This window comes from Corythoichthys intestinalis, chromosome 13, assembly GCF_030265065.1.
Source record: "Corythoichthys intestinalis isolate RoL2023-P3 chromosome 13, ASM3026506v1, whole genome shotgun sequence".
NCBI classification, from domain to species: domain Eukaryota; kingdom Metazoa; phylum Chordata; class Actinopteri; order Syngnathiformes; family Syngnathidae; genus Corythoichthys; species Corythoichthys intestinalis.
In genome coordinates this window covers 51,447,374-51,466,547 of record NC_080407.1, presented here as the reverse complement: position 1 = coordinate 51,466,547, position 19,174 = coordinate 51,447,374, and the positions used below count along the sequence as shown (strand labels likewise).

At 40.4% G+C, this 19,174-nt stretch overlaps 3 protein-coding genes across 3 annotated transcripts in view; 2 read left to right on the top strand and 1 right to left on the bottom strand.

Annotated features, from left to right (window-relative positions):
- Positions 1-6,405, top strand: part of fgf11a (fibroblast growth factor 11a) — a 74,836-nt gene extending 68,431 nt beyond the window's left edge. The window contains exons 4-5 of the mRNA XM_057855025.1: positions 1,922-2,120; positions 5,355-6,405. Coding sequence (XP_057711008.1) covers positions 1,922-2,120; positions 5,355-5,497 — 342 coding nt within the window. The 3' untranslated portion in view covers positions 5,498-6,405. The remainder of the gene's footprint in view (positions 1-1,921; positions 2,121-5,354) is intronic.
- Positions 1-19,174, top strand: part of haus4 (HAUS augmin-like complex, subunit 4) — a 268,044-nt gene that overhangs the window by 88,324 nt on the left and 160,546 nt on the right. The gene's annotated exons all lie outside the window — the stretch shown is intronic.
- gc2 (guanylyl cyclase 2) overlaps positions 1-19,174 on the bottom strand; it is a 196,357-nt gene that overhangs the window by 144,010 nt on the left and 33,173 nt on the right. The gene's annotated exons all lie outside the window — the stretch shown is intronic.

The window sequence follows — 19,174 nt, the reverse complement described above, 5'->3', positions numbered from 1 at the left end:
CAGCAGACAGATGCGCGTGTGAGCGCCCTGAGAATAACGCCTGCCCGTAAAGGAGTGTGTTGTCACACAAAGTAGCACAGCTGATGGCACCCTGAGGTGAAGGGGAGGTGTGTGTGTGAAACAGAGTCATCAACAGGGCTACAACAGTAAGCAGATGGATGGATTAAGTTAATTGCAGGGAAAATAAATTTTTTTTTAAAAAATCTGTCCCCCGCATATAATACTCATAGTGTAACTATAAAACTAAGGCGATATTTTCAAGCCTAGAGCTTCAATGGAAGGAGGTGTTTTTGTTTGTTCATTCGCTGCCAACCCTCCCACTACAAATTGATTGGACGTCTAGCTCCATCAATGGCAGCTAAGGAGGAAAAACATTTGTTTTAGCCAAAATGCACTACCCCACCCACGGTTTATCATTAGTAGATGTCCAATCTAGGGCTGCAGCGATCAATTATTTTCGTAATCAATTAAACAACTCCTGTAGTTTTCGGACCATAAACCGCTACTTTCCCCCCCTCATTTTAAATCCCGCATATAGTCCAGTGCGGCTTATTTGTCGATTTATTTGGTTTAATAGGTAACATTTTATTTGACAGCTATATAGCTTTGTAAAGCAGCTCATGCTGAAAATTACATTTTCTCAAATTTAGTGCCACACAGTGTTTAAAATGTGTGAAAATTTTAGAGTCTTTTTTTTTTTTTTGGCACATTTACAACATTATTTCTAAATAAGTACTGGACCTGAATGATTAAATCCAGAACTAAATATTTAATTCAAATCTTAAAATTATATCCTAAATATACATCTTAAATCTAAATATTATATATTTAACATTTGGATTTAAGATGGATATTTATGCAATATTATATATCTAACATTTGGATTTAAGATATATTTATCTCAAATCTAATTGTTAAATATATATCTCAACGGTAAATGTTAAAATTGATATCCTATAAATATAAATATATATAATATCCTATAAATTAAATTTATATCCTAAATGTAAATCTTAGATATATATCTAAACACTAAATTTAAATGTTAAATCTGGAAATGGTTGAAACTAAATATTTAGCTTAATATGCAAATTCACATGACTGGAATCAAACGAATACTCGAAGCCACAAAATTTAATTCGAAGCTTCCCCCCCCCCCCCCCCCGATCGAATTACTCAAGTCAATCGATTAATCGTTGCAGCACTAGTCCAATCCATTCAACGTCAGTGTCAATGGTAGACAATTAAATAAACCGTTTCTAACAAAGTCACTTTACATTCAATTGATATTTACCGCGATTTAGATAATGGATAGATGGATGCTTTGGAAAAAAAAAAAAAGTTGTTTGTCTAAGTGAATATTCATAGATTTAAAAAATAGCTGCTGTGGGCGACAAGCAAAGGGAGAGAAGATCTGAAAGAATAAGTGAGAGAGAGAGCAAAGTCCTTATTCAGGCCTTTTCCACTCACCCGTCACATCAAGGCTCCAAATCAATCCTGTAAATTGGTTTGTTCCCCGACAAGGTTACAACATGACGGAGGGATGCGAGCGGGGTACGAAGTGAACAAGGAGAGGCAGAGAGGGAAAACACGGCAGCCGTGCGAGAAGGAAGAGTTAGGGAGGTTTAGCCGGGACGTCCCGGTATTGAAGTATTGTCGGATACAAGCGTGTAAATTCGTGTTTGCGTACCGAAGGCCGAAAGCGGGGTCGCTGAACCGTCGAAAGCGTAGGGAGGGGTTCGCTCGGCACGATGTTGTTTGTAACAGGTACAGTGCGGGATAAATAATGGCATCCCGGCATCAGGATCCCGCTCCAGTAACCCTGTCATGATGAAATGTGGGCTCCATTTCCCCACATTCCTTTATCCCAAATGTGTTATTCTTCACCTATCACCTTTGTGTGTGTATGTGTGTCTTCCAGGAACACTTCACGCCAGAGTGCAAGTTCAAAGAGTGCGTGTTCGAGAACTACTACGTCACCTACTCGTCCATCCTCTATAGACAGACGCAGTCGGGCCGGGCCTGGTACATCGGCATCAACCGGGACGGGCAGGTGATGAAGGGAAACCGGGTCAAGAAGACAAAGGGAGCTGCACATTTTCTACCCAAACTCATTGAAGGTACTGCAGATCCATATCTAGAAGCACGCCAACTAACCTACACACTCTTTCATGTCCTCGGGGAGGTGGGATGAAATTCCATGCGGCGGTCCCACTGCCCTCAGTCGGGACTTCTATTTTAATGCATACACTGCGCTACCCTCCCCACACAGTCCCGTCACGGTGCTGGGTAATGGCTGCCAGTCGGGGATCTCGCAGCCACAGCAATAGGGTGGTAAGGTCCCACATTGTTTCAATATTACATGGCTCCGGGGCATGGTCCCCTCTTTACCTGGCTTCTGGTTGCAAGGGTGGGGGGCATCGGGGCTCCGGTCCCGCGCCACCCTCCTGTTTCAGCCCCTCCCTCTCTCTTTTTTGCACGGCCATCCTCCTTGGGCTTTGGCGCGGGTCGCTGGCCGGGCGCCGATGGGTCGGCAGGGTGTCGCCCACTTTGTGTGGGGACCCTGACCTGCCCCGAGTCTAGTGGGCCTTGGAGGTCTCGTGGTATGCCGTGTCGGTTGGGCGGTGGCTGGTGGGCAGGCATATGGGGTGTTGGCGCGTCCCCTCATCCCTTCCCTGAAGGCTGGTTAATGGAGGTGTGGATGATCCGCGGGACCAGGGGTCGCGTTAACCGAATATTTTCCGTCGTTGACCGTTTTTTTAAAACGGTGACGGAAAAAACTGAAGTCCATCCGTCATTTTGACAGGTTGCAATTCACACCCCAGACCACAGGGTGGCGAGTGAGCATATTAATTAGCTACTGTCTCTCTTGATGCATGACGTCATTGGCCTTACTCGGAAAAATATCAAGGCAACTGAGTGTTTGCCTGGCACGGCCAGACTGTTCTCCCTGTATTTTTCAAACACTGAGAGAAAAGTCTGGGACACAGCCTCTCGAGTAGGTACAAAATCAATCGACAAATCAGATTTGTTTATTTGCGTGACGTGTTTTTCACGAGCAACGTCACTCTTGCACGCCGAAAGTCGTCTCTACAACAACACGGATGGCAAACGGGAGAGCCGAGAATGTTCCAATCCGCGGTAAATTCAGTTTTAAATGAGCTAAAACACATCGACACGAGTCATTGACAACAGTCTGTCTCGCTCTAGCCATGTTGAATAAACTCCGTTCTCCTCGTATGTTTACTTCCGCGCGCAAGTCCCTCGTCCTGCCCTCGTCGCTTTGCTAACGGCACGTCTGCCCGTCGCTGATTGGTGCACTCCGCTGTCTGTTTGCCTCTTGTTAAGTTTGTTCGGACAGAATATTAATTAAAAATGAATGAAAACTAAATACTATTGAATATGTCATTATTATCATTTTAAAAATGTGACGGGTAAGAATAGATTATGACCACATTTTTATGACACTGTCAGTCAAAATGACAGACAACGAAAAAGTCTAGCACAACCACTGCGCGGGACTATCAGGGCCACACCAAAAAAAGCCGCCACACCTTGCAAATGAAATTTTTTTTTTTTTTTTTTTAAAGATACATTGTAATTTAACCCCCATTCATCCATCCATCCATCATCTGCCGCTTAATCCTGGGTCGGGTCGCGGGGGCAGCAGCTTTAGCAGGGAAGCCCAGACTTCCCTCTCCCCAGCCACTTCAACCAGCTCCTCCGGCGGGATCCCTAGGCTTTCCCAGGCCAGCCGAGAGAGTGTCTCTCCAGCGTGCCCTGGGTCGTCCCCATGGCCTCCCACCCAGAGGCGTAGCAAGGGTCCCCGGGGGCCCCAGGCAACAAGCAACATCGGGCCCTTCGACCGTGTGCAAGTAAGGGGGACAGTTGGACTTGGAGCAATAGCATATTTAATAAAAGTATAATAACGCCTCAGTCTCAGAGCGCTTTTTAGCACACTCAAAGTTCCCGGCTTCTACTACATTAGGACATAAAACTACAGTAACATAGTACACTCACCGCTGTCTTGCTTCCTTTTCTCCTCTTCTGCTTTTTAAAAAAATGTATTTCTTTTGCTGGTTCCAGAAGAATAACTTCTCTTCATTTTGGATATACGCCAATTAAAAAAAAAAAGCCGGTCTGGGTGTAGAGCGAGTTAAGGGGCCCCTTCAGGGAACTCAGACACAAGGCTTTCACTGGCACTGTCACACTTGTCGCTGCGACAGTGCAGTAAAGCTACGTGTGCTAAATCTCTTGGCCCTCTGAGGGCCCCTGCTGGCTGGGGGCCCTAGGCAATTGCCTGGTTTGCCTAATGGGACGCGACGCCTCTGCTCCCACCATTGGGACATGTCCGGAACACCTCTCCAGGGAGGCGTCCAGGAGGCATCCGAACAAGATGATTTCCCATGGGCTCACCACCTGTGGGAGGGGCCAAAGGGGTCAGGTGCATGGTGAGTTGGGCCTTTGTGGTCCGATCCCCAGCTACAGAACTCTTGGGACATTCTAATTTATAATTTGAGTAATTTAACAATACGTCTAAATGAATATAGTTCATTATTTACGCACTATTTGCCAGAAGTCATCTGGATTAGCATATCAAATACAAATTGTTCCTTTGCACCCTTTATTTTGAAAATCACATCGGTTCTCCTGTTGCAAGCGTGAGTCTGACTATGCTGGCACGGAGTCGGGAGAAAAGTCCACAAAAAGGTATTTCAAGTTAAGGAATGTAATTCTGTTTAAACCTGTGTAAACAACCTTAATATTGACATGATGTTTAGGTTCTTTTTGGCGTGTGTAAACCCGCATTGTCGCGTCCTAGCATAGCATATTGTGAAAGAATATATTTTATTCATGCTTATAAAACAAATATTAACTGCTGTAAAACTATATTCTTGCATGTTAGACTCTAGTTTCTGTGGAGTCTTATCTGATCTTCACTCCCTTTCGTGTCAGCTACAGCTAAGTTCCCAAGGTCGTACCTTACAATGTTTTTCTGTGGAAAATTCCCAAGTTGAGCTGTAATAAGTTTTTGTGTTTCACAATAAGCATCCAGTTTTGAGAATCAACACCAAATAAGGAGAAGCAGTTTGAGCTGACTCACTCTGAACTAACCAATTATCGCGCAGGACACACCCACTGTTCTGACCATGTGACTTTGTAAAATAAAAAGGCAGAGCAAGACTTCGATAGGTGGGAAGACTTTTGCGAGGCCTAGCTTCGCATCTGCCGAACCCCGTGTGCACGTTAAACCTTGAGTGGTTTCTGACTGCAAAAGGTTTCATCCCCGAAGTTAAAAGAAAAATGAATAGTTTCAAAATTCTTGAAGCATTCTTTTTTTCTCTCCCCTTTAGTGGCCATGTACAGGGAGCCATCCCTGCACGACGTCGCTGAGCAGAGTCCCCCTAGGAAAACACCCAAGACCTCCAGTGACTCGCCCGTCCACCAGAACGGCAAGAAAGAGCCTCAAAGCAAAACCAAAACCTCGTCATCCTAGCGCTGTGATACAAGGGGGCGGGACTTGAACAGGGTCGCCAGGTCCTGCGACACGGATCCCACCCCCGAGACTCAACAGGGTCCCAGTCCTAACTTCTGTACGACTACAATTTGGGAAGCAATAACGCCAACTTGAGGTGTGGCCTTCTTGCCATTTGCGCCGACATTTTTTAGTTTAAAGTCGGTCCAGCCGCCGAGCAAAAAGTCTTCCTGGCATTTACCGTAATGCCATTTTGAGTCGATCGGTTCTTCAGCCACCGGCTATATCAACGTCTTCCACGCAATTTATTCAGGAGGCTTGTGTGTGCGCCTGTTATTCTGTGATGTCATCTTTCTCCCTTGGTTTCAAGACTCCATCTTTGTTCAGGGTTGCCAGATTGTGATAAAAAATGTACGCATACGATTAATTTGCAAAAGAACGTGGGAAACTTTCTGAATGACAGCAAGGATGGCACTTATCGTGGTTCATGATGCCACTGAAAAAAAGTGCTGGATTACGTATACTCAATTTCAAGCAAAAAAATTCCCCTAATGTAATTTTCAGCAAAAACTAGGTACAACAGAAATATGCCTTTTCTTCTTTTTCTTCTTCTGAAGTCAAATTTATATAACCTCCCCAATTAAGTGTGCTGCCATCTAGTGTTCGACATTGGAATTACACCCAAAATTAGCAGTTGTCAAAGCGTACTAAAACGAACAAACTTGACCAAAAAAATGGTTCTCATTGTTGCTCTTCATGCAAATCTAAGCTCCTTTTTGCAGCGGGGCCGAGAACAAAAAGTAGTATTAGCCATGTGGCAAAATGGATTTTGCCATGTGGCATTTTTTTGCCTTGTGTCAAAATGACTTTTGCCATGCGGCTTTTTTTTGCCGCGTGTCAAAATGATTTTTGCCATGCGACTTTTTTTTTTGCCGTGTCTCAAAATGGATTTTGCCATGTGTCAAAATGGATTTTGCCATGTGGCATTTTTTATGCCATGTGGCAAAATGGATTTTGCCATGTCTCATGTCGTTTTGCCATGTAGCAAAATGGATTTTGCCATGTGGCATCTTTTTTTTGCTGTGTGGCATTTTTTTGCTTGCCATATGGCATTTTTTGCCATGTCAAAATGGATTTTGCCATGTTGCATTTTTTTTTTGCCATGTGGCAAAATGGATTTTGCCATGTGGCATTTGTTTTGCTTGCCATGTGCCATTTTTTATGCCATGTTGCAAAATGGATTTTGCCATGTGCCATTTTTTATGCCATGTTGCAAAATGGATTTTGCCTTGTGGCATTTTTTTTTTTTTTTTGCCATATGGCGAAATTGATTTTGCCATGTGCCGTTTTTTTTTTTTGCCATGTGGCATATTTTTGTCACGTGTCAAAATACATTGCGCAAAATGGATTTTGCCATGCGGCATTTTTTTTGCCATGTGGCACATTTTTTTTGCCATGTGGCATTTTTTGTGCCATGTTGCAAAATGGATTTTGCCATGTCGCATTTTTTTTGCCATGTGGCAAAATGGATATTCCCATGTAGCATTTTTTTTCCCGTGTGGCTTTTTTTGCCATGTGACAATAGATTTTGCCATGTGACAAAATGGATTTTGCCTTATGGCTTTTTTTTTTGGGCATGTGGCAAAATGGATTTTGGTTTGTGCCATTTTATTTTTGGCCATGTGGCCAAAATTAATTTTTGTTTGTGGCTTTTTTTTGTTTTGTTTTGGCCATGTGGCATGCAAAATCCATTTTTCCACATGGCTAAAACCATTTTGCCACATGGCAAATACCTCTTTTGGTTCTCGCTGTCTCTCCCTTTTTGACGGACTATAAAGATGCTCACCTATCAAAGAAATGAACCCATTTAATCATGCTTTTATTTCTCACCAATGATTGTGAAAGCACCTCTTTCACACCCGGTGGAAGCACTTAAGACCTTAATTAAAACGCTAAATAGACCTTCAGGTTGCCGTGTTTGACCAGTCATCCCCTATGGATCGCTAAGTCCATTAAATGTTTGACTATTCTTCACAAAGTAATTACACAAATGTTTAATTAAACACCACCTCTGCGAGAACTGAATTAAGACTGCGGGAAAAATACTCGTTAACAACTTCATTCTAAGGGCTGGGACGGTTCTTCTTTGCAATATTTGATTCAATTTTTTTTTTTTTTTCAAACGGGTTAAATCGAATGGCGAGAAGCTGTGAAGGGCTGACGGCGGTAATTGTGTATCCCTTGAACGATGTAGCAGTGACAGCATTAATTCGTTCATTTTGGTGTTGAAAAGGCACAGGATGAGGTTTTAGTTGCGTCGTGGATGTTGTCGTTGAAGAAACACAGTGGTGCCTTTAGAGATTGAGATCCCTTTTCGGAAGATTTACGAGATGAGAAATGTCTCTGTCGCGGGTTCCTCCGTATAAGATGTTCCTTGTGGCAAGACGATGTCCCGCCATTTGTTTTGGACTGTCCGGAAGAGCTGATTACTGGATTTGGTGGTGCAGACGTGAGCTTGTAGATGTCTTGCCTATCACCTGTTTGTCAGTGTCAATCTTGCTCAGTCAGCTGCACGTGTTGGGCTTCCGCGGTCAGAAGGCGTCCTGTATCTTTCTGTCCTTATCTGCCCGTTGTCTTGGTGCTGCTAGTTCTAATCATTTCAAGTCCAACTGTTCATAATATCAAGTATATTCTGCTTGTTTTTCTTAAACTATGATATAAATGCTATTTATTTTATATTGGGTGTTAGAGTAATACAAACAGTCAAACAGTAAATTCGAGAAAAGATACTATTCCCTTTTAAACACAATGTTAGCTCGTTATAGCCTCGTCATCGTCATTAAAAAGTGTTCATTGACGAATTATCTTCGTTATAAACACCGATTCATGGCAACTCCTATCTTAAGGCACCACTGTCTGATAATAGCACACGAGATTTGCATATCTGCCTTTAAAATACTGTAGAGGTGCTCTTTAAATGCTTAAAGGGTACCACAGATATAAAGATATGTAATTCTTAAAAGATAAATGTTAGTAAGAGTTATAATAATTTGATATTAAAACCCCTTTGTAAAATTATTTTAACTAGTAGGTCGTTGTTGTTGTTGACGTCGAACGGCGGTGACCTCACATGGGTACGCTGCTGGACTTCCACAGTGTCACATTATTTAGCTACATAAACATGTAATCGGTTCTGTCCTTCAAATTTGAACCTAAGTGGAACATTAATGAGAAGGACAGACTTGAACCCCGTTGAGATGCTGTGGCATGACCTAAAGACAGTGATTCATGCCAGACATCCCAGGAACCTGACTGAACTACAGCACTTTTGTAGAGAAGAAGATTAGTTCTGATCGATGTGCCAAACTGATCTGCAGCTACAGGAAGCGTCTGGTTGAAGTTATTGCTGCCTATTAAAATATTAACTCATTCACTCCCAGCCATTTTCACAGGAGCAAGGCCCTTCGCGCCCGGCGGTTTTACTGGATTTTGACCGATTTTGCAAGGTTCACAGAAAATTCTATTGCTATATAAACATGTAACCCACTAAAAGAAAGATTAGACTCTCTTCAGCAGAAAAAAAAGTTCATATATTTTTCCATTCTTTAGAAATCAGCATTAGAAAATTTTCCAATTTCTGATGAAAAAACTGAGAAATTCAGCTTTTTGTAAAAGCATACATTTCAAACAGAACTTTGACTTTAACACAGCTATTTTTGGCTTTTGTGACACCCAAAACAGCTGAATAATGTTTTCGTTCTACAAAATAACATAAACCACAAGACAAATAGAGCTTTTGATCGCAAAGTAACAATTTATTTACACATAACTAATGAACTGTTGAACTATTTGCGCACGGGGAAAGCTCCTGGCTGCTCCCAGTTGAATGAGGTGGCTCCCAGTAATCTGACGAGTCCGGATCAAAATCGGTCTCACTTTTTTCATCATCTTCATCGTTGGTTTCAACCTCTGGCTCAGGAGTAACTCAACGTGAGCTCCGCAGAACACGTGTGGAATCTGACGCCGTTGTGGATAGATTTTTTTGAATCCATCTTTGACGATGGTTTCGTTTTCTTTTCAAAACACTCCTCCATTGTCGATTGCCTTTTTTTTCCGATCGTTCTCCACATTTTTCTCAAATTCTCACGCGTCTTCACAAGATCCCTCCAACTTCCGTTTCCTATTTTTCTTCACTTCCTTTCTTGGCCCGAGATGAGTTCTTACAAAATGCGCTACTGCCCTCCAGTGGTCAGTTTTATTGCTTTAAAATGAGTTTTGAGCATTTTGCATTGCAGTTTAGGTGCAACAGAACTTAGAGATGCCTCTTGTCAAAAAAAAAAAAAAAAAAAAACCTAAATGACGTATAAATACGTTTTTGGGAGCAAATGAGTTAAATGTGATGGTTCACCTACTTATTTTCCCCCCTTCTGTCATTGTTTGCATACTATTCTCATTAAAAAATGAAAACCTTTAAATGTTTGGGTAGTTTCAGTTAAAGCAAACAGTTTTTTCATCTGTGTGATTTTGACAAAGATCAGCCCACATTTGATGGTGATTTTAAGCAGAAATTCCAAAAGGTTCAGATACTTTTTCATACCACTGTAGTTAAAGAGTGACACTGGAAGTACGGCAGCGTACCCATGTGATGTCACCGACCTGCAACGTCAACAACAATGGCAAGCTACTAGTTAATTTTTTGGTTTAAAATGTTACAAATTTTATTCAAACGAAAACATTAAGAGGGGTTTTATATCAAATTATTATAACTAGGGTTGTTCCGATCATGTTTTTTTGCTCCAGATCCGATCCCGATCGTTTTAGTATCTGCCGATCCCGATATTTCCTGATCCGATTGCTTTTTTTTTTTGCTCCCGATTCAATTCCAATCATTCCTGATAATTTTTCCCGATCATCTACATTTTGGCAATGCATTAAGAAAAAAATGAATAAAACTCGGACGAATATATAAATTCAACATACAGTACATAAGTACTGAATTTGTTTATTATGACAATAAATCCTCAAGATGGCATTTACATTATTAACATTCTTTCTGTGAGAGGGATCCACGGATAGAAAGACTTGTAATTCTTAAAGGATAAATGTGACTTTGTATATTGTGACTAAATATTGCCATCTAGTGTATTTGTTGAGCTTTCAGTAAATGATACTGCAGCCATTTAACTTCTGCCCAAATGCATGATGGGAAGTGCAACCATGAGTGTGCGTAGGGGCACCAATTGATATATCTTCTCTGCGTTGGGAAAGAACAGAGTGTTAAGAAAATGATCAGCTACTACGTATCTTCCCCACATTGCCTCCCACGTTAATTTTAATTGCTGAGAGAGATACTGTAAGGCTTTAGCCACATAAAAAATGGATCCAAAGGCTGTCAAAATTCTCTCTACTCATTATACGCTGTCTTTTAGCACTATCTATAGGTAAAACGGCGTTTTTGCATGCATGAGTGGGTCATGCAGCGCATGCGTTAATTATTATTTAACATGATTAATTTTAAAAAATTAATTACCGCCGTTAACGCAATAAATTTGATTGCCCTACTTTAAGCAAAAACTACTCTGGATGAGTCTAAAACATTTTGTCTGTAACGCTAAGTCCAATTAGAAAATGATTTAAATGAAAAAAATATATGTCCGATATTTTTTTGCCGATTCCGATACTTTGAAAATGACGTGATCCGACATCTTTAATTATAACTTATACTAATATTTATTTTTTAAGAATGACAAGTCTTTCTATCCGTGGTACCCTTGAAGAATTGGGGGGGATGGGCACCTCGCACCTGCCCGGGGACTCCCTCAATGCAGATTGCACCGAGGGTCACCCCAGGTTGAGAGCGAGCCTGACCCTCCTGGGAAGTGGCGGACATGGGAGGGAGTCCACATCATTTAACCTGAATGTGCTATATATGGATACTGTATGTGGCAGAGGAAATAGGGGTGGTCTGCAATGTGTGAGTGGAGAAAGAATCAATGAGTGTGAGTCAGCAGACAAAAAAAAAAAGCAATAAACACTATTAACAAGGTGCAGCCACCACCTCGTCTGAGATGGTGAGGAGCGAGAGAGGAAAGGGAGGGGTAGCGAAGATTAATATTGATATTGCAAGCTAACGTGTATAGGCTTTGATTTGTATGTGCCCTTGCGTGTGCGCGTGTGCGTGCGCATTACTTTGCGGTGGAGTCCCTTCACCACATCTGCAATGCAGCAGAAAACACACCAAAAAAAAAAAAAAAAAAAGTAGGGGGGCTCGGGAGGGGGAGCACTGACAAGAGTGACACTGTCCTTTTTCTTTTACTTCAAGCCTCTTGCATATTATTACAATGATCATTATTATTGTTTTTCAGTTTAAATTGAAATGTAGAGACTGTGATGCGTTACACTGTGCCAGTTTGCATTTCCTTTACATACAGTGACCTTTCCATCCGGGCGTGCGCACACACAGACTTCTCTTCCAGTATACAATGCAGCACAAAATCTATTTTCCAATTGGGTGTCAAGTCAAAACTATTAGATTGTCCCTCTTCCTCATCTGAACAACGGACCGACCTCCGCCACAGGACTTGAACTGCACACCTGTTCTCACACAGCATCTACCTTTGTAACGGGTTTCTCACGTCCATCCACAAAATGGAGTTTTGTTCCCCCCCTGTTCTTTGTACTACACAGTTTCTTATCGTGACATGTTCTTCCAAGAAATCGTTGTCTTCCGAATTTAAAAAGAGCGCTTTACTGTAAGTCTTCCAGCTGTCAAAGCTACAACGACACTATTTTTGTATACAAACGCGGAAGGAATATATCTTGGAGAGCGGCACAGGGACACCGTGTTGGGGTGCGTTGAGGGTTTCCCCAACTCGCCGAGACAGGACAAGCTTGCATGCGCCAAATCATTTACACAAAAAGGTCAACGTATTTACTCTTCGAGCCCCTCCTCCTCAACCTTTCGCTAACCCTTCCGAATCTTCACCCTGCATTTGCAATATGATATGCATTTATTTCTATAATAATGTACACAAAGTGAAGGATATAATTGAATAAAACAAACTAATATATTTGTATGATTGTAACACTGGTGTCAGAGTCTTTTTTTTTTTTTTTTCATCCCGATGAAACGGAGGGCAATGAACAGTTTAGGGCTGCAGCCAAAAGCAGATTTTCATGGGGGGGCAGAGGGGGCAGCTCCCCCGCTGGCCGAAAAGTGTCATTGCACGTAAATGACTTTCCTATATACCCAACCCACCGACGTCAGAAAACCACGTGCTCGCTGTGTGGTTCCGCCCACTTGTCCGTCATTTTGTCTCTGTATTAGCATTGTTTTCAATTGATCGAGGAATTTAAAATGCATTTCATGGAAGACCCGGTGCTTTCTGATGCCGTAAACTCACTGGATGTGTTGCATAAAAGGCGTTATGTGGAAAAGCTTCGTTCTATACAGTCGCCAGATCCATATTTGATGCCCAAATCGATGTTTTTCGACCCACTGTCTTCGCCCTGTCTGCCTGACATCTGCTACGCTGATATTTACAATTATCTTGTCCACACAAAATCAGCCTATTCTCACGAAAATTTGAAAAACTTCAAGAGCTTGGAGGCTTATAAATACTTCGTTGCTGGTTGGGTGAAACAGGTCCTCGTCCACGAAAATTCGGCAGGAAACTATCTTGTGCTTGGAAAAGTGAGTTACGAAATTTTCAATTCAAAATCTTTTGTTATTGCTAACATCCACTGTCAAGTCTAATGTATTTCATGTCATTTGTCAATGGAGTTAAGGCTTTTAATGTTTATATGGTTTAGCGATAGCACTCTCACTACATACATACGTGTATGTTGTCGGCGATTAGCCTAGCAATGATCTTAATTGTGGTTATTTGTCAGCCCCGTAGACGAGGCCAGTTTCTTTCACTTGGTACCAGCTAAATATTATTCAAAAAATAACGATGGTGGAAGAAAGGGAAGTCACAAACATCTTGAATTTGAAACTATGTCGTACTACGTCGTATGTTGTCGGCGATTAGCCTCGCAATGATCTTAATTGTGGTTATTTGTCAGCCCCAAAACCCTCTAAGTATATCTTAAATGCATCTTACCGGATATAAAATGACTACTACATAGTCTGTGGTGATTTTTTGGTGCCCAGTTTTCACGTCGAATTGCAGCCGTCCATTTCGCTCTCCTCTTTGGATCCCTCGGAATACGGTAAAACTTCAAGTCTCTCCTTCCATCTTCTCTGTTAGTGCAACCAACAGCCACACAAGCCTTCACCATTTTGATTATTAATGTTAAGGAGCAGAAAAACACGCCGTAAATAGGAGAAATGTACGCAGCCGTAACAGGTTAACACTATGTTTTGACGGACAAGTGGGCGGTACCATTCAGGAGAGCGGAGTTGTGACGTCACGTGGGTAGGGTCTATACAGTATATGATTTTAAAATTAAGAGTTTTACGGTAAAATATTGTCTATAAAAGTTGTAAAGCAATAAAACAAACAACAAAAATGAAATGATTTTATATCATATATATCATTTTATAATGGGTCAAAATTATTTTTCGAACAAATCATGTGACTAGCAACTTAGACCGTCATTTGCTTTGCCTAGCCAAAACCACCTGAGGCAAGATGGATGTACGGAATTTTTTTCAAACCTAAGCCATAGACCTCATAACCTATTGACATGACACGGGAAACGGGGCCGATTCGTAGGGGGCCTATTTTCAAAAACTTCAAATATTTACTAGGGCTGTCAAAATTATCGTGTTAACGGGCGGTAATTAATTTTTTCAATTAATCACGTTAAAATATTTGACGCAATTAACGCACAAATGCCCCGCTCAAGCAGATTAAAATGACAACAAAGTGAAATGTGTACTTGTTGTGTTTTTCGGAGTTTTATAGCCCTCTGCTGGCGCTTGGGTGCGACTGATTTCAAAGGCTTCAGCACCCATGAGCATTGTGTAAGTAATTATTGACGTCAACAATGGCAGGTAACTAGTTTATTTTTTGATTGAAAATTTTACACATTTTATTAAAACGAAAACAGTAATAGGGGTTTTAATATAAAATTTCTATAACTTGTACTAACATCTATCTTTTAAGAACCACAAGTCTTTCTATCCATGGATCGCTTTAACAGAATGCTAATAATGGTAATGCCATCTTGCTGATTTATTGTTATAATAAACAAATACTGTATTTATGTTGAATGTATATATCCATCTTGTGTCTTATCTTTCCATTCCAACAATAATTTACAGAAAAATATGGCATATTTTATAGTTTGAATTGCGATTAATTGCGATTAATTACGATTAATTAATTTTAAGCTAAAAATTTTAATCGTTTGACACCCCTAATATTTACAAAACCAAAATTGCTACCAACCTAAAACCAAAACAGGCATCTACCTTAGCCATATAGGAGTCTCCATGAGCAGCGGCATCAAAAAATTCAGTCATTCACTTATATAAAAAAAATAATCGGGATTTTACAAGTATAACACAACTTAAAATGGCTATAAAAGTCTGAGATTTTGTACTAGATGCACAAAAATCACCAAATGGAGAGATAATCGCCTATATTTTCAAGATCAAAAGCAATATTTAACATATCATATAAATTTTTGACCAAAATAGCAACTTAATTTTTTTATCTGATTCAAACCCCTCTTAATGTTTTCGTTTTAATAAAATGTATAAAATTTTCAATCAAAAAATAAACTAGTAGCTCGCCATTATTGATGTCAATAATTACACAATTCTCATGGTGCTGAAACCCATAAAATCAGTCGCACCCAAGCGCCAGCAGAGGGCGACAAAACTCCAAAAAGCACAAGTAACAAGTGCACATGACACTTTGTTGTCATTTTAATCTGTTTGAGCGGGGCATGTGCGTTAATTGCGTCAAATATTTTAACGTGATAACCTATATTTTCAGGATCAATAGAAATATTTAACAAATCATATACGTTTTTGACCAAAATAGCAACTTCATTTTTTTATCTACTGTTTTCAACAGCTAATAAATCACTCCATTTCACAACAGAAACTTAATACTTGAGGAAAACATGCAGAATCAATTATAGATAATATGTAAATAGATTATTGATGAATTTTATATATACAAGTATTATAGAATACTTATTATAGAATAGAATAGCCCTTTATAATCATTATACACTAAATACTGTTAGCGAATGACGCTAGCGGCCGCCTGACATAAGCAGAGCTTTTCTAGCGAAAATACTTGTGAATAAATGCTTAAACTCCCGAATTCTTTATTAATATGGACGTAAAACAGTCTTGATTCTTGGTTAAAAGCAAAGAAACTGTGTAGTGCTTAATTTAAAGTACGTATATTGACAAAGTACAATGCTACTATGTTAGCGAATGAGGCTAGCGGCCACCTGGCGTAAAAGGAGCTTTTCTGGCGAAAATTCTTGTGAATAAATGCTTAAATACCTGAATTCTTTATAGATATGAATGAAAATCGACTTCGTTAAAAGAGCAAAAAAATGGGCAGTTAGCATTCATTGAAAGAAATACGTCAAAAGAAAAGTTTCTCCGATTGATTTTTTTCACAATGTTTCAAAATGTGTGCGTGGTACAAAAAATATAATAATTACTTTAATTCCTCAAACAAATCACTCCTGAGAAAATCCTTCCTGTTTGTGTGCGGTACAGCTTTTGTACTTTTTCAACCTAAATCCGGCGTTGGATCCCTGCATGTGTTGCGACGGACTGCGAATAACTGAAGCGGACTGTAGGACAGCCCCCTACTTGAAGGCTTTGTGCTTTGGCTGACGGAAATAACCCGTCAATACAATTGCGGCAGTACGGTTTATCTATGAACAAATGTCATTTTCATGTCAAATATGGTGGGTGGCGGCTTATAGTCAGGTGCGCCTTATAGTCCGAAAAATACTGTAATCAGATTAAGAACGTTGAATGCGTTGAAGAATAAATTTTAGGAAATGTAAAAAAAGCTTGCTAAGATTGCACTTTCAAAACAGCATTAAATGCGAATACAAAATAAAATTGAAATTAAAAGTTTTTTCAAACTGCAGAATGGCAATAGAATACATGCATTTAAAAATAAATTAAAATATCTGATCTTAGCCTCAAACGGTATAAAAAATTCATAAATGGAGATCGAAGTACAACAACAGAACAATTAGCTGAATTACATGCAAAAGTCAGTTAGCTTAAATGCTATAAAATGCTAACATTTTTACAATTCTCTTAAAGCGTTCAAACACTTGTTCCCATGAAAAACTGCTAAATAGACCAAAAAACTAAATTACGAAGGCATCAACAATCATGATGTTGGTCTTAACAGGGAGCAGCTTGATCCAGCCATGTTCGATGAGTTGTGTCATATTCACTGTTGCCACTAGAGCGCAGTGTACCCACCCAAATCAAGAAAACTAGATTCAAACACTTTCAAAACAAACCATTACAATGCCACTCGAATTAAACGAATCCTCGAACCAGCGAAATTTGAATCGAAACCTTTTTCTAATCCACTCACTCAAGTTAATCGATTAATCGTTGCAGCGCTAGAATACTTCATCAAGAAAATGAGTCAAATAATCCAGTAGAGGACTTCCTAATTGAATTAAGGGTGCGTCGTGCCGTTAAATTGATTTTCCACTGATAACGTCAACACTCCAGCGTCTCTCACTTGTTGCTGATGCGTGTGATCCCGACAAAACAATCCAATTTAACTCCGCCGGTAAAACGCAAGTGATCTATTGTTGATGCCGCTTCACTGTTAACACTTTGCTTCTATGCTAATTAAATTGGCCAAGGACCAAATGGAGCTGGGAGCGGATCATAAATGATGTTGGCGTGTTGTTGCTCACCACTAAGTGCCGCAGGTTCCATTTGCTTTACTGACTGTCACAGTGGCGCAAAGTGGGGGGCTTAGGGTGCTGCAGCACCCCCTGGTGTTTGGTGGAAGGAGTGTTTTGGTAGATTATTAGGGCCCGAGCACCAACGAGGCCCTATTGTTTTGCAAAGGATTATTATTCATTTTCCATGGCAAATGAAAATGGCCAATTTGGAGGTCTGAACATTATCAAAAACTCACCAAAATCTGCACATACAGTACAAGCAGCTTAAGCGTAAATTTCGATTATTTCGCGAGGTTTTTTTTCAACGTAGAGCGTTGAAATTTGGGGAGTCCATAAGTTGTGCAAAACCGCTTCAAAAAAGTCTCTTTCACCCATATTCCAAACCCAAATGGAAATCAGGTGTTTTGCATTGAATGTTGAAAAACATGCAATTTTAGTCAAAAACCAGCATTCACGTTTAAGACCATTGCGCTGAGAAAGTTAGTCGGATTCTCCTCAAAATTGGTGAGACTGTTAATGAGACATATGACATATTAAGTTATCAAAATGGTGAGTTTTCATTCAAGGCCCTGACCTGGGTGGGGTACCAAAGTCGGGCTTTTTTTTTTTTGTCAACACGCCAATTCAGCAAATGACTAATAACGTCCTGATACAAGGTGCAATCTTTTTTATATCTGGTATCCATGTGAGGTATCCGAGCCTGAACACGAGAGCATTGAAATATTACCCATTAGGCCTGGCGCCCCCTAGTGGGAACAGAAAACACCCTTTTTTACAGAAAAGGCTCCTCCTCCTCAAATCTGCATCAGGGGAGCCTTAAGATATGCGTTCAGGTTTCTGATGAAAAATATTGAGTTTTTGTTGAAGCGGTGGGGTCCAAAATTTCTTCTTCTTCATGGCAATTGAAAATGGCCAATTTGAAGGCCTGAACATGATCAAAAACTCACCAAAATTTGCACAAACACGTGGCTTCGCGTAAATTTCGATAATTTTGCAACATTCCAATAAAAATGTCACAGGATGGCTCAGTGGCGGCCCTTTGATTTTTTTTTTATAAAAGGCCTCTCCATTTAAGTTTTTTCATCAGAGAGCGATGAAATTTGGGGAGTCGATACGTTGTGCAAAACTGCTTCAAAAAAAAAAAAAAAAAAAAAAAAAAAAAAAAAAAAAAAAGTCTCTTGCACCCATATTCCAAACCCAAAAGGAAATCAGGTATTTTGCATTGAATGTTGAAAAATATGCAATTTTAGTAAAAAACCAGCATACACGTTTAAGAAGCAGTGAGTTGGATCCTGCTCGAAATTGGTGAGACTGTTCATGAGACATATGAGCTATTAAGTTATCAAAATGGTGAGTTTTTATTGAAGGGCCTGACCTGGATGGGGTACCAAAGTCGGGCGTTTTTTTGTCAACACGCCAATTCAGCAAATGAGTAATAACTTCCTGATACAAGGTGTAATCTTTTTCATATCTGGCATGCATATGAGGTATCCAAGCCTAAATACGACTGCATTGAAATATTACCCATTAAGCCTGGTGCCCCCTAGTGGGAACAGGAACCCCCCCCCAAAAAAGGCTCCAACTCCTCGGGAAAAAATCAATTGACCTCAAACCTGCATCAGGGGAGCCTTAAGACATGCGTTCAGGTTTCTGATGAAGCGGCAGTGTCCAAATCTTCTTCATGGCAATTGAAAATGGCCAATTTGAAGGCCTGAACATGCTCAAAAACTCACCAAATTTGCACATACATGCAGCTTTTCGTAAATTTCCATCATTTTGCAACATGGCGAAAAAATGTAACAAAAAGGCTCAGTGGCGGCCCCTTGATTT